The sequence below is a fragment of the Erythranthe guttata genome, chromosome 6 (genome assembly GCF_056151865.1).
Source record: "Erythranthe guttata isolate IM_541 chromosome 6, IM_541, whole genome shotgun sequence".
Classification (NCBI taxonomy): domain Eukaryota; kingdom Viridiplantae; phylum Streptophyta; class Magnoliopsida; order Lamiales; family Phrymaceae; genus Erythranthe; species Erythranthe guttata.
Genome location: NC_142538.1, coordinates 5,447,876 through 5,471,415, shown reverse-complemented (window position 1 = coordinate 5,471,415; position 23,540 = coordinate 5,447,876). Strand labels below are relative to the sequence as shown.

Sequence of the window (23,540 nt, the reverse complement as noted above, 5' to 3'; positions counted from 1 at the left end):
ATAGTGTAACATAGAATCATTCAGCTTCGTAACATCTGGAAATATAAGTCGTACATAGTCGATGCATCTTCATAGTATACGACATGACAAAGACCAAATTTTCTAATACAAAATTCGCCACGAGACTTCATGAAGAAAACGAACCCCACTATTACAAAGTCAAGAAACCATCTCTATACATATACATTAGCAGATAATAAAGAAAAATTTTGCCTTTACAGAAGTTGTTTCAACCTGAAAACTGGGTTGATTTCGTCATTTTAATTATCATAATAATGCCACGGAAAATCAGATGGGCATCTATCGAAGAGATGGATGTTGTTTTTTTAGCAGATATAAACTACTCGTCTTGCACCTCCTTCTGACAAATCGGGCATTGCTGTAAATAATTATATATAAAAAAAAAAAAAAAAAAAAGCGGATTGATATCAACGAATGTTTTCTTTTTCTTACAAGTTTAATTTATCTTCCTCGTAGGAATTAGGACAAATAATCTTGGAATTCGGGACAATATAAATAAGAATTACCTTGTTTTGCTGCAACCAAGGAGTGATGCACTGTGAATGATACTGGTGTGCACAGGGCAAAGTTGTCAACTTGGCTCCGTTCTTGTATTCGGCACAGCATATCACACACCTAACAATTGAATGTAATAAAAAATATTAAATAAGAAAAACTCCCACAATAATTGATTGATAGTAGTTTAGTTAACGGAAGATCGATAAGTCGATGATTTGAAATATTAGCACCGTCCTAGGAGAGCTTTAGTTTTATCTTCTTGAAATCGGAGCATTTATCAAGTTCCGAAGATATGTAAAAATTTCCATATTACGAGCTTGCTATAAAACTTAACAATATTTATTGTGGTTACAATAATCCATACAAAAACTCAGATGTTGGGTTGGAGAAATCATACTCTACTTTTTCTTTCTTCTTTTTCTTTGAGAAGATACCGATTTTGTATTTGAATGTCGGTAAACGCGAGATGAGATCTGCTGAAAGTCCTCTGCTCTCGCTACCGACAGATTCTCCAAGTGATTGCAATTCCTACAAAATCGAAAAAACAAAATCAAGAAAACATATAACTTCGAAGAATAATATCACAGATTTCAGACACGACCAACCTCGTAAGTCATCGTGTCAGGATCAAATTCGTCTTGTCTTATGTTTCGACTTTCAGCCTGTAATAGATATATATATAATTATAATAAACCTTAACTTCACAGAGTACAAATTAATGACCATTAAGTGGAGATGAGTATGCAAAGTACCCTAATAGGCGTTTCTCTCGAAGTCGATTCTCTGTTATCTGCACATCAAATTGAGGTCAAATAATCTTAAAACAATTTAATTTTTTTTCAGTATAAAAAATAAAATCTTATAAAATATTTAATTACCAACTGTTCTGACACCATTCTCGTGAACGTATAAATTATTGAAGTCTTCCCCCAACTCCAATGCTCTTGCAAAGGCTTCATCGAGAGCCAATTGATTTTCGTGACTTGCTCTACTCGATGACTCATCCTCATTTCTCGAAACAAAACTACTATTGCCACTCTGATGACCATAGGCGGGGGGGCCCACACCCCTGTTCCGTTTATTGTTCTCAATATATAGAAACGCACTTTCCTGTCATTTGACAAAGATTACACCTTTTTTCTTTAGCTGTTAAGGAAAGTAGATTTTATATAATTTTTTAGTGGACCTACCTGCATTAGAAGAACTTCTTCGACATTAAGATCGCCAAATTCGGGGCAAATATCTTTGAGATGTTCGGCAACTTCAGCCGGTGACGGAGTAGTCAAATTACGGTTATTGACCCCGTTATTCATCATTTTCCGTAACGTTTTTTTTTTCAATTTGCCCCTCTCTTTGAACAATAATCCTGTTTCTGGAGCAGCAGATAAAAAAATCATGACTAAAAACTCGTAAATAAATCGGTTTTAAGACAAGACGATGACGATAACAAATTTCAAGAAACATGGATTCTGAATGTAATAAATATAGAAAACTCACATTGAGTGATGATTAGATACATAAAATAGTTTATCTTAATCTCAGTAGTTTAGTGTCAAGAGTACAACAAAGTTAGGTTCTTTACACCAAAAATTCAATACAGATTGTTACTTGGAGACTCACAATTTATAATGGGAACAAATAAACCTAATTTCAGTACACACAGGCAAATTCCCAATTCACACTCACACACACACACACACACACACACACACACACACACACTGAAGCAACCATTACAAAGGGAGAGAAAAACAAGAACATGCAGAAACAAGATCTTGCTTACATACTGAGTAGATCAGAATTCAAGAAGAAAGATCTTTTTTTTTTTTTTCTTGAGATGGGCAAAAGATTTAACATTAAAGATAAACCATAAATACCAAAACTTAAATATTTAAAGATTAATGGGATTCTTGAAATTAGATAGAAATTGCAGAATTAAATCACCTCTAGGGATTTTGTGAAAGCTGGTAAAAATGGGTTCTTGATTTTTGCCCCCCCTTTGTCACTGTAAAGTATCTCCTCTTTGCTCGAGTGTGTGTGTGCCGCTCGCAGTGAAGTAAAAGAGCAAAGTGAAAAGAAAAGAAAAAGGCATAACTGAAAAATGAAAATTAAAAAATAATAATAATAAAAAAAATTATATTATTTATTTATTTATTTAATTTAGTTTAATTTCAGTGGGAACAGAGAGAAAGGAGTGGGGAAAACAGGGCTCCACTTGACTTCTGTCTTGGAAGAAAAAAATGCTCTGGTAATTCTGAATTGAGGCAGCCTTCTTAAATTACCAGCTGTGATCAGATTTTTTGGTTAAAAAGAAATAAAAATAACGATAATCAGATATGGGGTGAATTGCGTTTTGAACCCCAGAATTATCCTGATTACCAATTTGCACCCCTGACATTTTAAAAGTGGCAAAGTTCACCCTGAAGTTATATATCTTATGGCAAGTGTACCCTACATCATTTTTTTGAGAATTTTTAAACAAAGAAATTAATATATCAAGATATATATTAACTTTTGAAGATGATTTCGAGCACTAATTCTTTTATTTTCTCTACTAAGTTGGTGTTTTCAAAAGCTTTTGCAAAAATAGATTATGAGTTTTTTTTTAATATCATAATTAGTTTTTAGGTGTATGCAAAACCAACTTTCAAGTTGCTTCTCATAAAATAAGCTGTTTTAAGCTATAATTTTTAAAATATTTATGGACATGCTTTTCTATTTAAGTTTATTTTTCAATTCTTTTGAAAACACTCCTAAATTTTAAAAATAAACACTTAATATCAACTGAATTCATAATTACTAACTTCTGCTTTTAAATAAGGTTTTGCAAACACCACCTAAGAATTGGAATGAGATGATGGTGATTTTAGTGCAGTGATATATAAGTTCTGCAAAATTATATAAGAAAGTGACATTCAAAGATGTTCAAGGGCCAATTTTAATTAAACGAAGAGATACACACACGAGCCCCAGAGAGAGAGTGTGTGTTAAACCTTAAACAACAAATCTAGAGTAGATTTTGTAGAAATAAATCTTGAATAAATCCCATAAACATGCGTCGAATTATCAAGACTTCATCGTACAGAAACATGAATCGGAAGTACGTTAACTTGCAATTGGAGTAGTGTACGGAAACATAGGGACATCTCCCGTTCTCCCTTATACGTTTACCCGACTACACTTACCAATAGTTTAATACACGAGGACGACATTATTGCTCATTATTATGTACACTCTAACACTATTGCCTCTCGTAAAAATATCTTTTAATTATCGTATTAAAAGCAATTTGATCTATTAATCGATAAAGAAACGGTACGGTACCATATATACCGAAAATTAGCGAGCATTTTCATAGTCCGTACGAGGGTACGTTTTGGTACGGCGACCGTACCAAACCGACACCAAACCGACACGTATCCCGGATCATCCCAAACATGATTGGTATACCAAATATTGAGAAATGCATACCATAATAGAAATATGAACATAATATTATTCTTTTATTAATTCCGAGATAAGATTTTTATTTTTATTTTTAATTTTTATTTTATTTCCTTCTCATATGAATTCATGGTGTGAAGAAGAGATTAGATTAGGTTGTCATGATAAAGACAAAGAATCTGACGTGGAGTTATTAATGTACATTTAATCACATATGTCAACAAAAAACACCGATAAATTAATTACCCAACTCCGGTACCGGCCGATGCAATCCAGGATATCTATCTACTCCATATTTTCATGTTACTTGTCGATTTGATTTTTTACTTTTATATATATTATCTGTCACTTTAGAATATTATTTTTTTTTCTTTCATATTTGTTCTTGTGACTTCTAAAATTCTATCAAACATATATTTTCCTAAAATCAATGCATATTTCTTCACATTTTAATACCCAATCGAAACCTTAAACGACAGTTATTTTGGAACGGATCAACAAGCTAAGTATCACTTCCGAATACCAATATTGCATTAATATAATTGATTTTCTTTTTTACATAAGTTCTATCAATACCGATTCTTATAAAGCGGTGAAAATTGTAATTTATAATTTGTATTAATTTACATTTTTTTTTGTATATTAATTAAACGACAACTATTTTAAAACGAACCCCATTTTCCATAAAAATGATTTAGATCATCATCTAGTTCTTTAGATTAAGTCTGTGCGTATGTATACATATATATGTGTGTGTAATACGTGTGTGTAGTACAAAAATGAGTAGAGCTCCACCTGTAATAGCTCTCTATATTAGTATTCTTCTGTTGGAATCGATTGTCATTTTCTTCCATCAGCAATCAGAAGAAACAACTCAAATTTAAATTTCAAAAAAAGAAAAGAAAAAACAAATTCAAAAATTCCATGACAGCTGCTACAAAAACAGCCTACCTTAGCATGCATACAACTACACGTACACATCTCCACCATAACATTTGTTTGTCTTCAAATGGCACCAATAACACCACACGCGCACTCACGCGCTGCTAAACCGCCATTTTATAATTAATTTCTCCCCGGTTTTATTACAACCCTAATCAAACAAACCTCCCCTCTCTCTCTCTCTATATATATATATATATATAACCCGCGGTGTATATATATATATATATATTTATATACAATAGTTTTTTTCTGAATTTTCCGACCCAGAAAAAAAAAAGTTATGTACTCCATGATGAATCCAAGTTTCTTGATCATCTCTTTCTTTGCGATGATCTTCGTGATCAAGCTGTACTTCCGGCGGCGGATGTCGGCGGCGATTCCGCCGGGGCCGTACCCGTGGCCGGTAATCGGAAACTTCCTCCAGGTGGGCAAAAACCAGCACGTGAAGCTCGCCGGGATGGCCCGTACCTACGGGCCGATCATGTCGATCCGTCTCGGGTCGCGGCTGGTGGTGGTGGGGTCCTCGGCGAGCGCCGCCGCGGAGATACTGAAGACCCACGACTGCCACCTGTCCGCCAGGCACCTCTCGTACACCCACCCCGCCTCCAGCCCGAAGGTGAACCAGTACGCCGTCGGGTTCGCCAGGGAGTGCAACGAGCAGTGGAAGTACATGCGTTCCATTTGTCGGGCCGGGCTTTTCTCAACCAAGGCCGTCCAATCTCAGGCCAAGATCCGAGAAGCAAACGTGTTAAACATGGTGAGCTATCTGCATGCAAGAGAAGGCCAACTCGTGAACATGAGCGAGGTTGTACTCGACGTGGTCCTGAACACGATGACTAATATCTTGTTCTCCGAGGATGTTTTCGGGCTCGGGTTCGGGCCGGGCCGTAAGGGGTCCGAGTTCAAGGAACTGACCCGGCAGTACCTGGATTTGCTGGCCACCGTTAATCTGGCGGATCTTTTCCCAATAATCAACGGTTGGGATATTCAGGGCCTGCAGAAAAAGGTTAGAATTATTAATGACAAAATCTTCACAATGTGGCAGAAAATTCTCCATCAAAGAAGAGAACAAAGAAGTCAAGGAATCATTCGGGCTCAACAAGATTTCCTCGATTCTTTACTCGAAATCGGTCTCACCGAAAATCATATCAACCACTTGTTATTGGTAATTAAATTAATCGTGGTTTTAATTTATTTATATAATTACAATCAAATTTAATTTGAGTTTTTTTTTTTTTAAGGAATTGTTTCTTGCGGGGACGGACACGACAGCGACGACGATCGTTTGGGTGTTCTCGGATCTGATAAAAAACAAACACGCAATGTCCAAACTCCGCGACGAATTCGCTACCAAAATCGGAAACGAAGCCGTGATTAGGGAATCGGATGTTATGGATCTTCCGTATCTACAAGCATGCATAAAGGAATCGCTCCGATTGCACCCACCGATCCCGTTCCTTCTCCCCCACAAGGCGATCCAAACATGCAAAGTGATGGACTACACAATCCCGAAGGGGACTCAAGTCATGATCAACACATGGGCAATGTCCCGCGACCCGTCGGTATGGGCCGACCCGACCCGTTTCGATCCGGATCGGTTCTTGGATTCGGGCGTGGACTTCAAGGGGAAAGACTTTGAGTACATCCCGTTCGGATCGGGCAGAAGGATGTGCCCGGGATTGTACATGGCCGCTCGGAAAGTTCCTTATGTTGTGGCGTGTTTGGTTCACGAGTTTGATTGGTTTCTTCCGGGTTACGAGGATCCGAGCGAGCTCGATATGGATGAGGTGTACCTTCTTGCACTGAGGAAGAAGAAGCCTCTTGACCTAATTCCTAGAGCTTGTAAGAAAATGGATTAAGATAAATTAATTAATAAGCAAATGGTTTGTAGTTTGGTTAAGTACTAGCTAGTTAAGTTGGAGTTAATTAAGAGATGTTTTATTTTTGGTTTGAATAAGAGAGAAGCAAATGAATGGTTAATAATTGCTCTATATTTTGTGTCTCCTAGCTAGATTTGTTACTATTTGAATTTAAATAATTGATTGCATTAGCATATTGATTAATAATTAATGGTCTCTCTTACTTATAAGTTATAACTAAGGGTTAAATATATACATTTTACACTCCTAAACTATACCATTTGTAACACTTAGCCCCCTAAAGTATAATTTATAACACTTACCCTCTCAAACACAATTTAATATGCCTTTTAAATTCTAATACCTTAAAAAATATATTAAAAGGAATAACTTAAATAAAAATTAAATTATACAACAAATAAAAATATATTGAAAAATGTAATATTTTAAAATTTAAAAACATGATACTGCGATGGTGGTACATATTCAATAAATAACATCTAATTGTTGTTGGACCAATTAATCGTATATATTGAAATCGATAAATTTTTAAAAATCAATGCATAACTTATAGTAATCTTGAGCTATTAAATTTATTTTAGTTCATTAATTTCTAAAAAACGTATGTTCATTCATTATTATGCAATATATATTACTATTTTTTCAATAGTTCAATTTTTATTACTTTGCATTTTGTTATGATTCGATAATTATTATATTGTTATGTTTATTATTTATTATAATTTTTAAAATATAAAATAATAGATGTTAAGAGGGTAAATGATACTTTAAGGGGGTAAATGTTACATATGCTATACTTAAGGGGTGTAAAATGTATTTAAACCTATAGCTAATGCTTATGCTCATTTGAGCATTGATTGTGAAAAGATGGAAAGTTTTTTTTAGGGTATATAGGAGAAAACAATGTGGATGTTATGTTCCGTAATCGTCGTTTTCGATATGGTTCGATAAAGTTGTATTTCTTCGAAGTGTGCGATTCAATTGCAAAAGTTGATGACGATTCGATTCTGAGATTGTTGTCTCGTTCGATAAGCTAAGACAATAAATGTCGATTACGTTTCGTTTCTTGAAAATCGTTGATGATTCCACGTGTAACTCAATCAATCGTCTCTTGATGTATTGGTCGAACATCGACGCCGCAACGGGCTAATGCCACCAGGCACCAAGTGAGCACTTTTTTTATATAATAGCGCGAACAATTTACTTTCGTTGTAAGAAAAATATAGTATTAGTGACGTAATCATCGTGACGGTATAAATAACTATCATTAAATACGTTACGTTGTGTATAACAATATTTTAATTTGTGTTTTGCCGCAATTATTATTATTAGAGTAAATTACAATCACCTCCCTGAAAGTATGATCAATTTACGAAAAAACCCCTCTTGTTTGGATAATTACATCTACCCCCTCAGCTTTGATTTTTCTTACACCTTCACCCTTATGGTGTCAAATTCAACATAATCATCTAGATTTCGTGAAATGTGCTCTAGTTTGTACTCATTTTGTGTAAAAATACAGAATCTGATATATACAAGCAAAAAACACATATTATGATCATCTTGCTTCAAAATGTAGAGTTCGAATGGGATAAAATAGGTGCAAAAGTAATAATATTCCATATAATCTCGAAGATTCCACTAAATTTGAAACCGCAAGGGTGGACGTGTAAGAAGATTCATAGTTGATGGGTAATTGTAATTACCCAAACAAGAGAGGGATTTTCGTAATTTAGCCATACCTCAGGGGTGTTTGTAATTTTCGCTTATTATTATTATTTTTAATTTTTTTTCTGAGAGTTCATTTTTTTTATTGTCGCTATATTAAATTAGTGATAAAATCTAATTAATTTGTTAAAAAACAAATAGGTCTTAAATAATTTTATAAGATTTTAAAACCATATTCAAGATGTATAATTTAAATTTCAAATATCAAATGCTTTAAACAAACATATTTTTCTTCTATCGAGTTATCTACTTCGTTTTACTATACTATTAAGTATTAACTATACGTATAATGTACATCACCACATGACTTTGTTTTTCGGTGATTTCGATCTGGAATCCGAAGAATCAGGATTTTATTTAAATTAATTTGCACGCTAATCCAAGTTTATTACGAATGCATAAATTAAATTAAATTAAATTAAATTAAATCTTTTCCCAATGAAGTAATTAATAGAGAGGCTAACTGCCTAATTCAATTCAATTAATGGGAACTAACTAACTGGTGCATCTTTACCAAAAAAATTCACCCAAGGAAAAATGGTGTAATTTTCTCAACACTAAGTATCATTTATATTTGAGTAAATTACAGACACCACTAAGATTCACAGATTACGAGAAAATCTATGATGTTTGTATATTTACATTTATTCCATTAATTATGAATTTTCTTGCATGTCCATTATAATTATGGTGCCAAATTCAACAGAATCTTCTAGATTCTGTGGAATGCTCTCTAGTTCGTACTCGTTTAGTGCAAAAATGCAGATTCTGATGCACCGCAATCTGATATATATAAAAGCCAAAAAACACATCTTATGATCATTTTGCTTCAAAACGTGGAGGTCGAATGGGATAAAATGGGTACAAAATTGAGAATTTTACATATAATCTAGAATATTCAACTAAATCTGACACTGCAAGGATGAACGCGTAAAAATATTTATAGTTGAAGAGTGGTTGTAATTATCCAAATAGGAGGGGGTTTTTCATAATTTGACCATACCTCAAGGCGGTTGTAATATACTCTTTATATTTTAAGGATTATAATATAATTATTAAAATAAAAAAAGAGTGAATAAGCTTACGCAAATCTTCAAAATGACATGCTTCATACACTTTAAATTGTACTAAATGCTCGCCAACTTGCCACGTCATATATTTTTATTAAATACAATTATTAATTATTATTATTATTTTTTTTAAAAAAAAAAAGGAAAAGGAAAAAAAAGAGGAAACAGATAAGACCTGGCAGAGAGTTGAACCCACTGAATCTCACAAGTAAAATAGTGACAATGACATAAGGTACAATTGCTAATCTCAGACAGGATCTAATTTGCTCTGGGCCCCATTTATTTTTCTCCCGAACCACTTTCTATTTTCTAATTATTTAAATATATTCTATTTTAATGTGGTTATAAATTAATAAAACCCAACTTTTGTCCTTTAGAGAAATAATAATAATTACTAGTCTCGACAAAAAAAAAAATATCTATACATTTTTTTTTTCTTTCACTGTTGCTCTGTCAACTTCTTTTGCTTACTCTTTATTATAGTATTCTATAATTGATTAATTTTATATATATATAACAGTTCAATTATTAAGGTCAAATCTCCCTTTCCCACCCTTGAATCACTCTTCAAATAAATGAGATAATAATAATTAATATTTTGTATTCTCATTTTCAATAAGTAATTCGGGGTGCTGTTAGAGAGTTAGATCAAGAATTTGTATTTGTAGGAATTTGGGTTATATCCATCATTTTGAAATTAATTAATAATAATAAAAATGCGTATTCTGGTTTTTATAGTGCATTCAACGAATACACAATCGTTTATGATGTTCGATTGTGACCCTAAATATCGAGAAATGACAAACTCAAACCACATAAACATGGTCAAATAAGTGTCGAAATTAAACCAACCACTATACTTTGTAGCTCAATTCAAATATTTTATTAGTACATAAAGTATCAAGACTTTTGAGCTTTTAAATAAATAATGAATGGTGTGCCTTTTAATAATAGATAATTAAGTGGAACATTTTATAGTTGAATTTTACAAAATATCTAAATATTTTATTTTAACAACCCATATATTAATACGATTTCTTGTGAACTTCAACCTTATATTGTCAATTATATAGTATGTATTTATCTCATATATACTTACTCTTCTTTAATTTCCTCCCCTTTGATTCTATTATGGCTATTTCAATTTCAAACAAAAGTGTTGCTTATAATTTGTTCAATTTGATATTTTGTCTCAAACGATACGGAAAATTAGATGCTACACCGTACCGATCGAGTTATTTACACTGAATAATGACTATTAACAGTAGATTTACACATAATCAGATATATCAGTGTGATTAGTGGATCACACACACAAACTGACTCTCCTCCCACATGTGCAACTTGAATCTCCAACAATCAACACCGCCCCTTTTAAAAACTCTTACAATCAAAACCGCCCCCACCCCCACCCCCAACACACACACACACACACACACATATATATATATCTCTATATATACACCTCCACCAGTTGTACTTTTGTTGCTATAAACTGATATATAATAAAGTTTGGCATTTTTCACATTTATAGGAGAGGGAGAGAAATTCAAACTGAGCTGAGGCAGAGAAAAAAAAAATGGCCGGTTCAACCCCACCACACTACACTCCACTCTCCAAACCCGCCGCCGCCGTCGGCGGCGGCGCCGCCTACCTCAGAAAATCCAAACTCTACTCCCTCGCGATCGTCACCGTCCTCTGCTCTCTCTTCTACCTCATCGGCGTCTGGCACCACGGCGGCGCCGCCGCCGCCACCACCAACCTCGGCGCCACCCTCCCTTGCTTCACCACCACCACAAACAACACCACGAAAAAGCTAGACTTCGCCACCCACCACTCCGCCTCGGACGGCGGCGCCACCGTGAAACCCTACCCACCATGCAGCGGCAAGTACAGCGAGTACACGCCGTGCGAGGACCCAAAGAGGTCTCTGAAATTCCCTCGGGACAGGCTGATATACAGGGAGAGGCACTGCCCGGAGAAGAAGAAGGAGCTCCTGAAATGCCGGGTGCCGGCGCCGCACGGGTACAAGAACCCGTTCAAGTGGCCGGCGAGCAGGGATCTGGTGTGGTACGCCAATGTGCCCCACAAGGAATTGACGGTCGAGAAAGCGGTCCAGAACTGGATCCGGTTCGAGGGAGACCGGTTCAGATTCCCCGGCGGCGGTACCATGTTCCCCAACGGCGCCGATGCTTACATTGACGATATCGGAAAGTTGATTAATCTCAAAGATGGCTCTATCAGAACTGCCATTGATACTGGTTGTGGGGTAAGCTTAGTTTGCCCTTTTTTTTTAAATTAAATTAAATAAATAAATAATTACCCACCTATTATTATTATTTAATTATTTTGAATTTTATTCATTTTATTAGAGGTAAACTTTTGATGGGTTCTATTTGGAACTAATATAAAACTTTATTCTTCATAAATTATAACAAATCCAACTTTTTTAATTACAACTTTTGCATAATATTTTGAGAATATATGATTTTGCCCCCCAAGCTTTTGATTCTTCTCTATTCTCTTGTGTAAATTTAGATATTTTTTCTGTTTGTTAATACAATAAAATAATACTACAAAAATATATATATTTTTATTTAAAAGCATTTTTTTAATAACTCTAAAGAAAAATCGATGTATTATTTTTAAATTAGTTCGTCCACTCTTATAAAAGTGTCTGGACCCGCCCCTAATTTGGAATTATGTAAAAAAAAAAATTTTTATAAATAATAGCAAGCAATCATCTTTGAAATGATTATATCTTTTTTTCAGAATAAAATAATTTATCCCATACTAATTTTAGGGTGTACTTTTGATTTTTATTTATTTTATAGACCTTGCTTTTTCAATTGAGGTGACATTTTCCTTGTGCAATGTTTTGTATCTTTCTCTTGGGTTTCATGTACTTTTGGAAGACTTCTGTATATATATAGTTTTATTTGGGTAATTAATTAGGGACCGGTTCCTAGTGTGGTGTCAATAAATTGAATTAAATTCTAGTAGATGTTACATGCCATATTTGGTATATATATATATATATATATATATATATATATATATGAGGAGCTTTACAGTTATACACCAGCTTTTTATTTTCTGCAATATTCCTATCTATTATTGGAGATATAAGATTCGCATGTAATGAAGATGAAATGAAGTTAAAGAAATATAATTAATTTAGCTCCCATTTTTGGTTTAATCTTAGTTAATTGCATCTTAATTACAGAGTGAATTAATCTTTTCATACTATAATGAATTTAATTATAGGTTGCGAGTTGGGGAGCGTATCTTATGTCGCGGAATATTCTCCCGATATCCTTCGCGCCAAGGGATACACACGAAGCGCAAGTGCAATTCGCTTTGGAGAGAGGAGTTCCGGCACTTCTCGGTGTAATTGCCTCCAAGAGGCTACCGTATCCTTCTAGGGCTTTCGACATGGCTCATTGCTCCCGTTGCCTCATTCCGTGGGGTCAAAATGGTAATTTCACACTTCACGTTAATAAATTTAAAAACCGTGGTTGAATATAATTGTGGCTATATATATGTTTTTCTGTGTAGATGGAGCGTACTTGATTGAAGTGGACCGGGTTTTGAGGCCGGGCGGGTACTGGATACTATCCGGTCCACCGATCCGTTGGAAGAAATACTGGAAAGGGTGGGAGAGGTCGAGGGAGGATTTGAATGAAGAGCAAACGCAAATCGAGAACGTAGCCAAGGGTTTGTGTTGGAAGAAGTTAATCGAAAAGGATGATATCGCTATATGGCAAAAGCCACTCAATCATTTAAATTGCAATAAGTTGAAGAAAACCACCACGAACCCTCCGTTATGTAGCCTTCCCAATCCCGATAACGCTTGGTTTGTTTTTTCTTTAAATATAATTAATACTTACATTATATATATCATATCGGTTTTCTTTCCGTGCATCTTAATTGGACGATTTTTTTTATAGGTATACAAAGTTGGAAACATGTTTGACCCCATTGCCGGAAGTTTCTAGAAGCGAAGAAGTTGCGGGCGGGGAGCTAGAAAAGTGGCCGAAGCGGTTAAACGCCATACCTCCTAGGATTAGTAAGGGGACTATAAATGGAGTCACACCCGAAACTTTCGAGCAAGATTTGAAACTATGGAATAGGAGAGTCTCTTATTACAAGACGGTTAATAACCAACTCGGACAAGCTGGAAGGTACCGGAACATTCTAGACATGAACGCCTTCTTGGGCGGATTTGCCGCTAATTTGATCGAAGATCCTCTTTGGGTCATGAATGTGGTCCCCGTCGAAGCTAAGGTCAACACGCTCGGTGTTATTTACGAGAGGGGACTAATTGGAACATATCAAAGCTGGTACGTAAAACTAATCGGGTTTAATTTATTGCATTTAGCACCCATGTGTTTACTCTAATTGTCAAAAAACTACCCATGTGTTATAAATATTAGCGAAATCCCCATATGATTCGATTTTATTAGCAAATTACCCCCTAAAATCGCACCATAGGTGGACTCAATGCAAATTCGGTATAATGCAGGGGGTAGTAAATGCAATAAAATCATAATTAATCTTTACAAACTTTTACTTGCATTGTCCTTATGTAAATATATCTCGTGCAGGTGCGAAGCAATGTCGACGTACCCTAGAACGTACGATCTCATTCACGCCGATTCGGTTTTTACACTATACAAGGACAGGTAAATCGAAATATATCAATATTTACCCGGTGTACGTTATTACTATATTACCCCTCCCAAAAAAATAAAAAAAAAATTAATTAATTCTTTTTTATTATTTTGTGAATGTATATATGTAGGTGTGAAATGGAAGATATAATGTTGGAAATGGATAGAATATTGAGACCAGAAGGAAGTGTAATAATAAGGGATGACGTGGACACTTTGGTGAAGGTGAAGAGAATTGCAGATGGGATGAATTGGGATAGTCAAATCGTTGACCATGAAGATGGTCCATTGGAGAGGGAGAAGCTTCTTTTTGCAGTCAAACTGTATTGGACTTCTCCAATTTCTGCAGATTAATAAAATAATAATAATAATAGTAATTTTATTACATGTATTAATTAATTTTATTACATATACAGGATCTTCAATCTTGATGTTTAGCAATATTCTTTGTCTAGCCTTATATGTGAATTGAGGGTCTGGTTTATTTGAATTGATCAATATTAATCTATTTGTGTATTTTATTTATTTATTTATATTTTGTTATTTAATTAAAGTTTTGTACGACTTTATTCTTGATCAAAACAAAACTTTGGGTTGATGAAGTATTAAGTTTCTTAATTAATATTAATAGACACAATTAACAAACCCTAGGTTACCATTTTGCATTGGAATTAGAAATGGATTAGTAAATCAAGGCCATTTGGCACAGATTCAATTGTTCCATAATCCAAGTTTGATTCACAACTTGATAGTATATTTTATGTTAAGCCAATCATGGTCCTCTATTTATTTTATTTTTCGGTTTTGTAGATACTATACTTGATGAAATACACCCGGTGATCCTGCACCGTTGATCTACACATAATAACACATACAACCCATGTGTATGCGTGCATAGTGATAATTATTTGTGTTGATCTATGGTGCAAAATCAATCGTACTTTTCACCAGGTATAGCATCTCATAGATTTTTTATTTTTTATTTTTTATATTTTATTTTTTTAGGAAAAAATATATACTATTATTCCTTCTTCCATTGCATCTTTTGAGGGTCTTTGCGTTCTCTCATATTGTCTTCTAATAGTTTCAAGACAAAATTATTTTCTTGAAATAAATTTTGTTCTTTACCATTAATCAATATTTATATGGAGAGAAAATATATCATTGCATAATTTTCTTAATATGCACTTCAATAATATCTATTATTTTTGAGAAAAAAAATTATTTTATATTATCTGTCACTTTAGAATTTCAATACTGAATACTTGTATAATTATCAATTGTACATTTATAATCCTCTCTCCAGCACTCTCTTTTATTAATTAGTAACAAGGGCATTTCAGTCAAAAATTATACATTTTACTTAAATCAAGCCACATTTAATGAAATCTTTAATATCTGTATAAAGTTAAAAAATGACTATTAAAAAGTAGTGACACACAAATCGACCCATATCAATTAGGTTACTCATGCAAAATGTAGTTTCACACACACACCTTCCCATTTGATAACTATATATAGAACTTTAAATATATCTTGAATGATCATCAATTCAAAAAACAAACAAAATAATAACCACAAAAATAACAAATAGTAGAGCAAAATGAAATATAATTATTTCTCTCTAGTTGTTATGATAATAGTGGTACTATTGGCTCATGAAAGCCAAATTATGACTCAAACTCAAGCACAAAGTACTTGTGCTTCCACACTCGCAAGCCTGAACGTGTGCGCTCAATTCGTGGTGCCAGGTGGTGGTGCCGCCACCCCGAGCCCCGACTGCTGTGGGGCCCTCCAGGCGGTGAACCACGACTGCTTATGCAGTACCCTCCGGATCGCCTCCCGCATCCCCACCCAGTGCAATCTCCCTCCCCTCACTTGCGGTAAATAATTATTAATTCCTCCCATGTATTCATCATATATAATTAACTTTTATTGTTAATATATATATATATATATATATATATATATATAGCTAATGTTTAATATTTTGTTTTATTGCAGCAAATTGAGGATGGACCATGGATGTATTTGATTGCCAATAATGCCAGAAATTCTAGCTAGTACACCTGTCTGGATTTTAGTATTTCCATGTAATAAAGCAAAGTGTGATGGAATAATAATAATGGATTGTTTTCATTTAATTTATCTATAACTTTCGAAGAAAATAAAAATGAAAAATGACTAAAACTTAAAAGATAATTCAATTTCATCAATCGAAAGGGACTTAATATGAAATCCACAATGATGATCCAAAAAGAAAATTAGCTTAAAACGAGTGCTAGAAATTCAAAGTTCCCTATCAAATCACACATCACAGGATATATGAATTTGAAATTTCTCCTTCAAATTGATAAAGATAATACTTAAGAAAGTCAAAGGAGGAAATCAAGGCTATCAAACAAAGGATAAAATCATGGGAATTCAAATTCAAAGAATCCGTATGAAATTATTCTAATTGATTTAATCAATTTAATATTGTAACTTATTTCCTATTTTGAACATTTTATAATCTGTATATATATTCCCTGTATTGATGTAAATGAAACACAATTTATCTTCTTCTAATCTCTTCATGGTATCGAGCCAAGGGTGATCCTTGGTTATAAATTTTTTTTGTTTTCCAGCACAATTTTCAGCAAACCCATCATCCAAATCTTCATTTCAATGGCAACCGAGACTCCCCAAATCACTATTCCTAATACCCAAGAGCCCACAAAACCACTAACCATGATTACCATCCACAACTCAATTAAACTCACACCAACAAATTATCTTTCTTGGAAAACCCAGATGGAAGCCATTCTTATTGGCAATGACCTGCAAAAATTTATTGATGGGTCACACCCTTCTCCTCCTACCACCATCACTACGAATAATGTCATTTCTCCTAATCCTCAATATCTAACATGGCTCCGTCAAGACAAACTATTGTTTGGAGCTCTTGTTGGCACTCTCTCCTCCTCTTTAGTACCTCTCATCACACAATCTCAAACCTCCTATGAAGCCTGGAAAATACTCGCCAACACCTATGCTCGACCATCTCGTGGTCATATCAAGCAACTCAAAGATCATCTTAAAAACATCACCAAAAGATCTCAATCCATTACCGAATACATGCAGTCCATCAAAACTCGAGCCGACGAACTTGCGGCCCTTGGCAAACCTCTCGATCTTGAAGATCTGATAGAAAAAGTACTTGAAGGTCTTGATGAAAACTATCAATCCATCATCGATTCCGTGAATGGGCGCGACTCCACCATTTCATTCGATGAACTCCACGAAAAACTCATAAACAAAGAACTCTCTCTCCGCAACAAAATAAACTCCTCCACCATACCAGCATCTGCTTATCTTACGAATGTCCGCTCGGCTCATAGATCCACAACTAATACCACCCATCGTCTTCCTGGGTTTACATCTACACCCACTCAAACCACCACTCGAAATTTCTCCTCAAACACTCGTGATAGTCGACCTCCTTCTCGTCCATTTCTTGGTCGATGCCAATGGTGCAATACTCAAGGTCATGTAGTCTCCCGTTGTCCCACTTTCCGACAACAATTTCCACATGTGCAGCCGCCCCCTCGTTTGGGAAATTCATCTCAATCCCGTCAATCACCTGCCTGGCAAATGCAAGCTAATGTTGCAACAACCAATCCAAATACCAACAAATGGCTGCTTGATAGTGGAGCCTCACACCACGTCACCACTGATCTAAGCAATTTGGCTCTTCACAATCCTTATGAAGGCACCGATGAAATTATGATTGGTGACGGCAATGGTCTGCCTATATCCCACACTGGTTCAACCCTACTTACTACTCCATCTCACTCATTTACATTATCTAATGTCTTATGTGTTCCCACCATGAAACGCAATCTCATTTCTATTTCCCAATTCTGCAAAGCTAACAATACTTCTATTGAGTTCTTACCCTATGTATTTCATGTGAAGGATCTTCCTACGGGGGCAATCCTACTGCAGGGTCGGACTAAGGATGGTGTATACGAATGGCCAACCTCCACCACTCAGTCACCCTTAATCGCATTTTCCAGTGTCAAGACCACTTCGTCCGAGTGGCACCATAGACTAGGACATCCTTCCTTGTCGGTTCTCAAAAATATTGTGTCTTCATTTAATTTAGATGTCTCTCATTCCTCCACCGTCGGGTTTAATTGCAATTCGTGTCAATGTAATAAAAGTCACAAGTTACCATTTTCTACTTCTACTCTATCCACATCTTCCCCACTTGAAGTACTCTTTACTGACTTGTGGACATCACCCGTCCACTCAGTTGACAACTTCAAGTACTACGTCATCTTCGTCGACCATTACACAAAATACATATGGCTTTATCCCCTTAAACGCAAATCTGACACACATGATGTCTTTGTTCGCTTCAAAGCCCTAGTGGAAAAATTCTTTGGTCGTCCGATCATAACACTTTACTCTGACAATGGGGGGGAATTTCAAGCTCTATCTTCATTCTTAACAATTAATGGGGTCTCACATCTTACTTCTCCACCTCACACACCTGAACACAATGGGTACTCTGAACGCCGTCATCGGCATATAGTCGAAACTGGTCTTTCTCTTCTCACCCATGCATCTATGCCTCTATCATACTGGCATTTGGCATTTTCTACTGCCGTCTACCTCATAAATCGTCTTCCCACCCCAACCTTAAACCAACTATCACCATATTTCAAACTCTTTGGTAAATCTCCCAACTACTCTAAGCTCCGAAGCTTTGGATGTCTCTGCTATCCTTGGCTTCGCCCATACACATTTCACAAACTCGAACCACGTTCTTCTCCTTGTGTATTTGTCGGATATTCTCCCACTCAAAGTGCATATTTGTGTCTTGACACATCCACAAACCGTCTATACACATCCCGCCATGTTCGCTTTGTTGAGTCCATATTTCCATTTAGTGTGTCTCACTCTTCCACTCCTCGTGTCACTTCATCGGTTCTCTCTGAGTGGTGCTCCATGACATTGCCCGTGTCGGCTACACCATCCCTAACCACCGACCCTGCTCCCTCACCAATTACTACCACGAACTCAAACCAACTCCAACAGCCAAATGATCCCACCAACGAAACACCCACTCCAGCATCTAACAGTCATTCGACAGTCCAACATAATCCCACTCAACCTGACCTCATACCCGCATCCCGTGTTATAATCACCCGCTCCAAACACAATATTCACAAACTGATTCAAAAACTTACCCTTACTGCTCAACTCCAAGAACATACCCTCGAACCCACTACCGTTACCCAAGCACTCAAAGAACCCAAGTGGCGGAAAGCTATGTCCGATGAATTTGATGCTTTAATCCGTAATGGGACATGGGAACTAGTGCCCTCTCACCCAACTCAAAACTTGATCGGATGTAAGTGGATATTTCGAACCAAATATTTATCTAACGGCTCTATTGACAGGTACAAAGCTCGCTTGGTCGCAAAAGGGTTTCATCAACGCCCTGGCATTGATTATTTTGAAACTTTCAGTCCAGTCATCAAGCCATCTACTGTTCGTCTTGTTCTCAGTCTAGCGGTCAGCCATGGATGGTCACTTAGACAACTTGATGTCAATAATGCATTCCTTCAGGGAACACTTAATGAGGATGTATTTATGTCTCAACCTCCGGGTTTCATCGATCGTGATTATCCTCATCATGTCTGCAAACTACACAAGGCTATATATGGCCTAAAACAAGCTCCACGGGCCTGGTATAATGAGTTGCGCCAATTTCTTCTCCAATCCGGTTTCACCAATTCCATTGCAGACAGCTCCTTGTTCATTTTCACCAACCACGGCACCATCTTATATCTTCTAGTCTACGTCGATGACATCATCATCACTGGCAATAATGTCGAAGCCGTGAAACTCTTCATCAAACAGCTATCCGAACGATTCTCTTTGAAGGATCTTGGCCCCTTAACATACTTCCTTGGAGTTGAAGTAAATGTTCACAAAGATGGCCTTTTCTTGAGTCAACGTAAGTACATTGCTGATCTTCTTGCAAAAACTCACATGACTGCAGCCAAGCCAGCTCGCACACCACTTGCCACTAGTCCTGTCCTCACGTTACAATCAGGCAATCCTTTATCTGATCCAACTGAATATCGGACAATTGTTGGTAGTCTCCAATATCTCTCTCTCACTCGGCCGGACATTGCTTACACAGTTAACAAACTCTCTCAATTTATGCATCAACCAACAAGTGATCACTGGAATGCAGTTAAACGTTTATTGCGCTATTTGTGTGGCACCTTAGATCATGGCATTTCTCTTCGTCAAAAATCCCCACTTACACTTCATGTATATTCAGACGCTGATTGGGGAGGTAACAAAGATGACTACACTTCTACTAGTGCTTATATAGTCTATCTTGGTCAGAATCCTATCTCTTGGAGCTCTAAGAAACAACGTACTGTAGCGCGCTCATCCACTGAAGCTGAATATCGATCTGTAGCCTCTACAGCTGCAGAAATTCGATGGATATGTTCTCTCCTCACTGAACTTGGTGTACATCTGCCTCAGTCTCCTGTCATTTACTGTGATAATGTTGGAGCAACAAACCTTTGTTCGAATCCGGTCTTCCACTCACGCATGAAACACATTGCTCTCGACTATCATTTTGTTCGGCAACTGGTTAAAAATGGTTTACTACGAGTATCACATATTTCTGCACCAGATCAACTAGCTGATGCTCTTACTAAACCTCTTGCTCGCTCTCAATTTGACATTCTTAAAGCCAAGATTGGACTTGCACCACGATCGTCCATCTTGCGGGGGCATGATAAAGATAATACTTAAGAAAGTCAAAGGAGGAAATCAAGGCTATCAAACAAAGGATAAAATCATGGGAATTCAAATTCAAAGAATCCGTATGAAATTATTCTAATTGAATTAATCAATTTAATATTGTAACTTATTTCCTATTTTGAACATTTTATAATCTGTATATATATTCCCTGTATTGATGTAAATGAAACACAATTCATCTTCTTCTAATCTCTTCACAAATATTCCTATAAAAATCAAATTGAGTTCAACGATTTCTTTTAATAATGTACTTTTTCGAAACATTAATTCTCAATTTGATCCAACTTTCTCATCTAAAAAAAAAAGAAAAAAAAAATGATCTAACTTTTAAATTAGTAAACTTAAAATCCTTTTTTTTTCTTCAACTCCTCTTATCAAATTCAAGTATTGAACACTCAAGATTTCATTAATAGGATCATCTTTTAGTGAATGCCTTCGTTTCTTGTATAATATTTTGACTATAAATTGTGATGCTATTTTTCTTAGAAACGTGTCCTTTCTTAGAAGAAACTCATTTTCTCTCGTGCAGTTTACGAGTTATTGAATAAGAGAGGAGATTTACCAAATGCACTTACTTATATAGTTAGTTGTGGTTCTTAATTCCTTCACTATCAAAGTAAAAAAACCTCACCATAATGTAATATATAACTCCTTTTTTTCATGTTAAAAGAACATTGTTTCCGTCTTTTAATACAAAAATAAAATAAAAATAAAATAACAAAAGTCCTCAATCATATAAGTGCACTTGCTAAACTTTCACTCTCGTGCTGTGACTTTCAAACTGCACAAGAAATGTAAACACACATTCTCACTTAGTTGATAAAATAAGACACAATTAATTATTTAATATCTAGTAGTACAAAATTGTTTAGGCGACGACCCGCAATTAAAAAAAAAAGATCTTATTATATTTCAAAATTGTGTATTTACAGATATTTTATATATTTATTTATAAGAATTTGATATCTTCTATTTGTTTAATATATTCAAACTCAATTGTTTGATATTTTATAAGATTGTATTATCTTATTTTAACGGAATTGCTATTTGCGGTTTGAAAATTGTGATTTGCGGTTTATAACAAAAAATATTTTATTTCTCTAAAACCCCAAAACTTCCCAAAAAAATCCAACCCCCCCCCCCCCCCCCCCCCCCCCCCAAAACGCGTAAAAGCCCAACTTGGGTGCTCATTCATGCAGTGCACGCCCAAGTTGGGCGCTCATTCATGCAGTGCACGCCCAAGTTGGGCGTGCAAGCTGCATTTGGGCACCCGACTTGGGCGTCTAATGCAATTTTTTTTTTTTTTCGAACGCCCAAGATGGGCGCCCATCTTGGGCGTTGGAACATTTTTTTTGCGAAAAAGAAAAGCCCTACAAATCGATTTGTAGGGCTTTTTAACATGAAATTGGTTCCGTAATCAACCCAATGCATATTACACTAAAAGAGTCGAAATTACATCAAAAAATCGAAGCCCAACCCTTCTTCAAGCTTGAATTCGAACTTTCGAAATTTTTTTTTTATTTTTTTTCTGCTATTTGCAGTTTGGGGTTTTTTGATTTTTTTGGAAAGTTTTGGGGGGTTTTGTTATAAACAGCAAATAGCAATTTTGTAACCGTAAATAACATTTCATTATTTTAATTAGGGTCCATTAGATATAACCCCCTTAGTCTTACAAATAATAGGGGTAGATCCAAACTCAAATTTGTCATTTTGATAAAAACCCATATTTTTCTAAATTCCATCAGTATCCTCAATCAAAATCTCACAAATCCCGTTACTTTACCTTTTGAAATGATATCAAATCCCTCCCTATTTTCCCGTTAAAACACTATCCCTACTAAACCCACTACCAAATTCTACAAAATTCCAAAAAACCAGAAAAATTATACGCCGGGAAGAGAGCACGCTATACGGGGGATCGACGCCTTTCTGCACTCCGACCACTCTGGCATTGGTACGTCTTCGTCGCTTGTTGAAACGCCATTGTAGCAACAAATTCTTATCTGCGAATTTAACAAACAAGAAAATACTTGCACAAAGATAATTTATTGAATTAAAATAAAATATTGCGGGTTACAAACTCTAATTTAATCCTCTGATTATTCTCTCAAGAAAAATATATGATTGACTTTGAATTTCGGAGACGAGTCGTTGACTTGATCTTCTCCGGATTTGATTTGGATTTGAATAACGTCTTCCGAGGGTCTTGCGACTTGAATCTCGGATCGAACGCTGAACTTTGACGGATTTTGACTTGAAGATCTTGGAGTTCTTGATGGATTTGGCCCTTCAATCTTCCTTCGATCTTGATTTGATGTTAATAACGTTAATTCGAGGGTTTAGCACCGTAATCTCGAATTAAACGCTTTAACGCCTTGATTTGATGAAGAACACATTCGATTTGATGAACTCCTTCGATTTGATGAAGAACGCCTTGAATT

At 35.6% G+C, this 23,540-nt stretch overlaps 4 protein-coding genes across 8 annotated transcripts; 3 read left to right on the top strand and 1 right to left on the bottom strand.

The window, feature by feature from the left end:
- Position 1: 1 nt before the first annotated feature.
- Positions 2-2,639, bottom strand: LOC105977679 (uncharacterized). 5 transcript variants are annotated; one of them, XM_013003025.2, is made up of 8 exons: positions 2,464-2,639; positions 1,710-1,891; positions 1,398-1,629; positions 1,272-1,309; positions 1,125-1,181; positions 917-1,047; positions 528-636; positions 2-379 (listed from the first exon to the last, which is right to left on the bottom strand). In XM_013003025.2, the coding sequence occupies exons 2-8, from the start codon at positions 1,833-1,835 to the stop codon at positions 341-343; spliced, it is 732 nt and encodes a 243-aa protein (XP_012858479.2). In that variant the 5' UTR covers positions 1,836-1,891; positions 2,464-2,639; the 3' UTR covers positions 2-340. The 5 variants fall into 5 exon arrangements, with proteins under 5 accessions (XP_012858479.2, XP_012858477.2, XP_012858478.2 ...); XM_013003023.2 differs by having other exon boundaries at positions 922-1,047; XM_013003024.2 differs by having other exon boundaries at positions 922-1,047; positions 1,710-1,885.
- Positions 2,640-5,050: 2,411 nt separating this feature from the next.
- On the top strand, positions 5,051-6,899 carry LOC105977293 (littorine mutase/monooxygenase). Its single transcript, XM_013002597.2, has 2 exons — positions 5,051-6,073; positions 6,150-6,899. Exons 1-2 carry the CDS (start codon positions 5,189-5,191, stop codon positions 6,765-6,767), a joined length of 1,503 nt encoding a protein of 500 aa, XP_012858051.2. The 5' UTR covers positions 5,051-5,188; the 3' UTR covers positions 6,768-6,899.
- A 3,794-nt stretch (positions 6,900-10,693) lies between these two features.
- On the top strand, positions 10,694-14,788 carry LOC105977960 (putative methyltransferase PMT16). Its single transcript, XM_013003362.2, has 6 exons — positions 10,694-11,855; positions 12,854-13,064; positions 13,145-13,442; positions 13,537-13,929; positions 14,194-14,271; positions 14,391-14,788. Exons 1-6 carry the CDS (start codon positions 11,166-11,168, stop codon positions 14,611-14,613), a joined length of 1,893 nt encoding a protein of 630 aa, XP_012858816.2. The 5' UTR covers positions 10,694-11,165; the 3' UTR covers positions 14,614-14,788.
- Positions 14,789-15,794: 1,006 nt separating this feature from the next.
- LOC105977688 (Bifunctional inhibitor/lipid-transfer protein/seed storage 2S albumin superfamily protein) lies at positions 15,795-16,403 on the top strand. The gene is made up of 2 exons (XM_013003035.2): positions 15,795-16,142; positions 16,264-16,403. The coding sequence occupies exons 1-2, from the start codon at positions 15,863-15,865 to the stop codon at positions 16,269-16,271; spliced, it is 288 nt and encodes a 95-aa protein (XP_012858489.2). The 5' UTR covers positions 15,795-15,862; the 3' UTR covers positions 16,272-16,403.
- Positions 16,404-23,540: the final 7,137 nt, after the last annotated feature.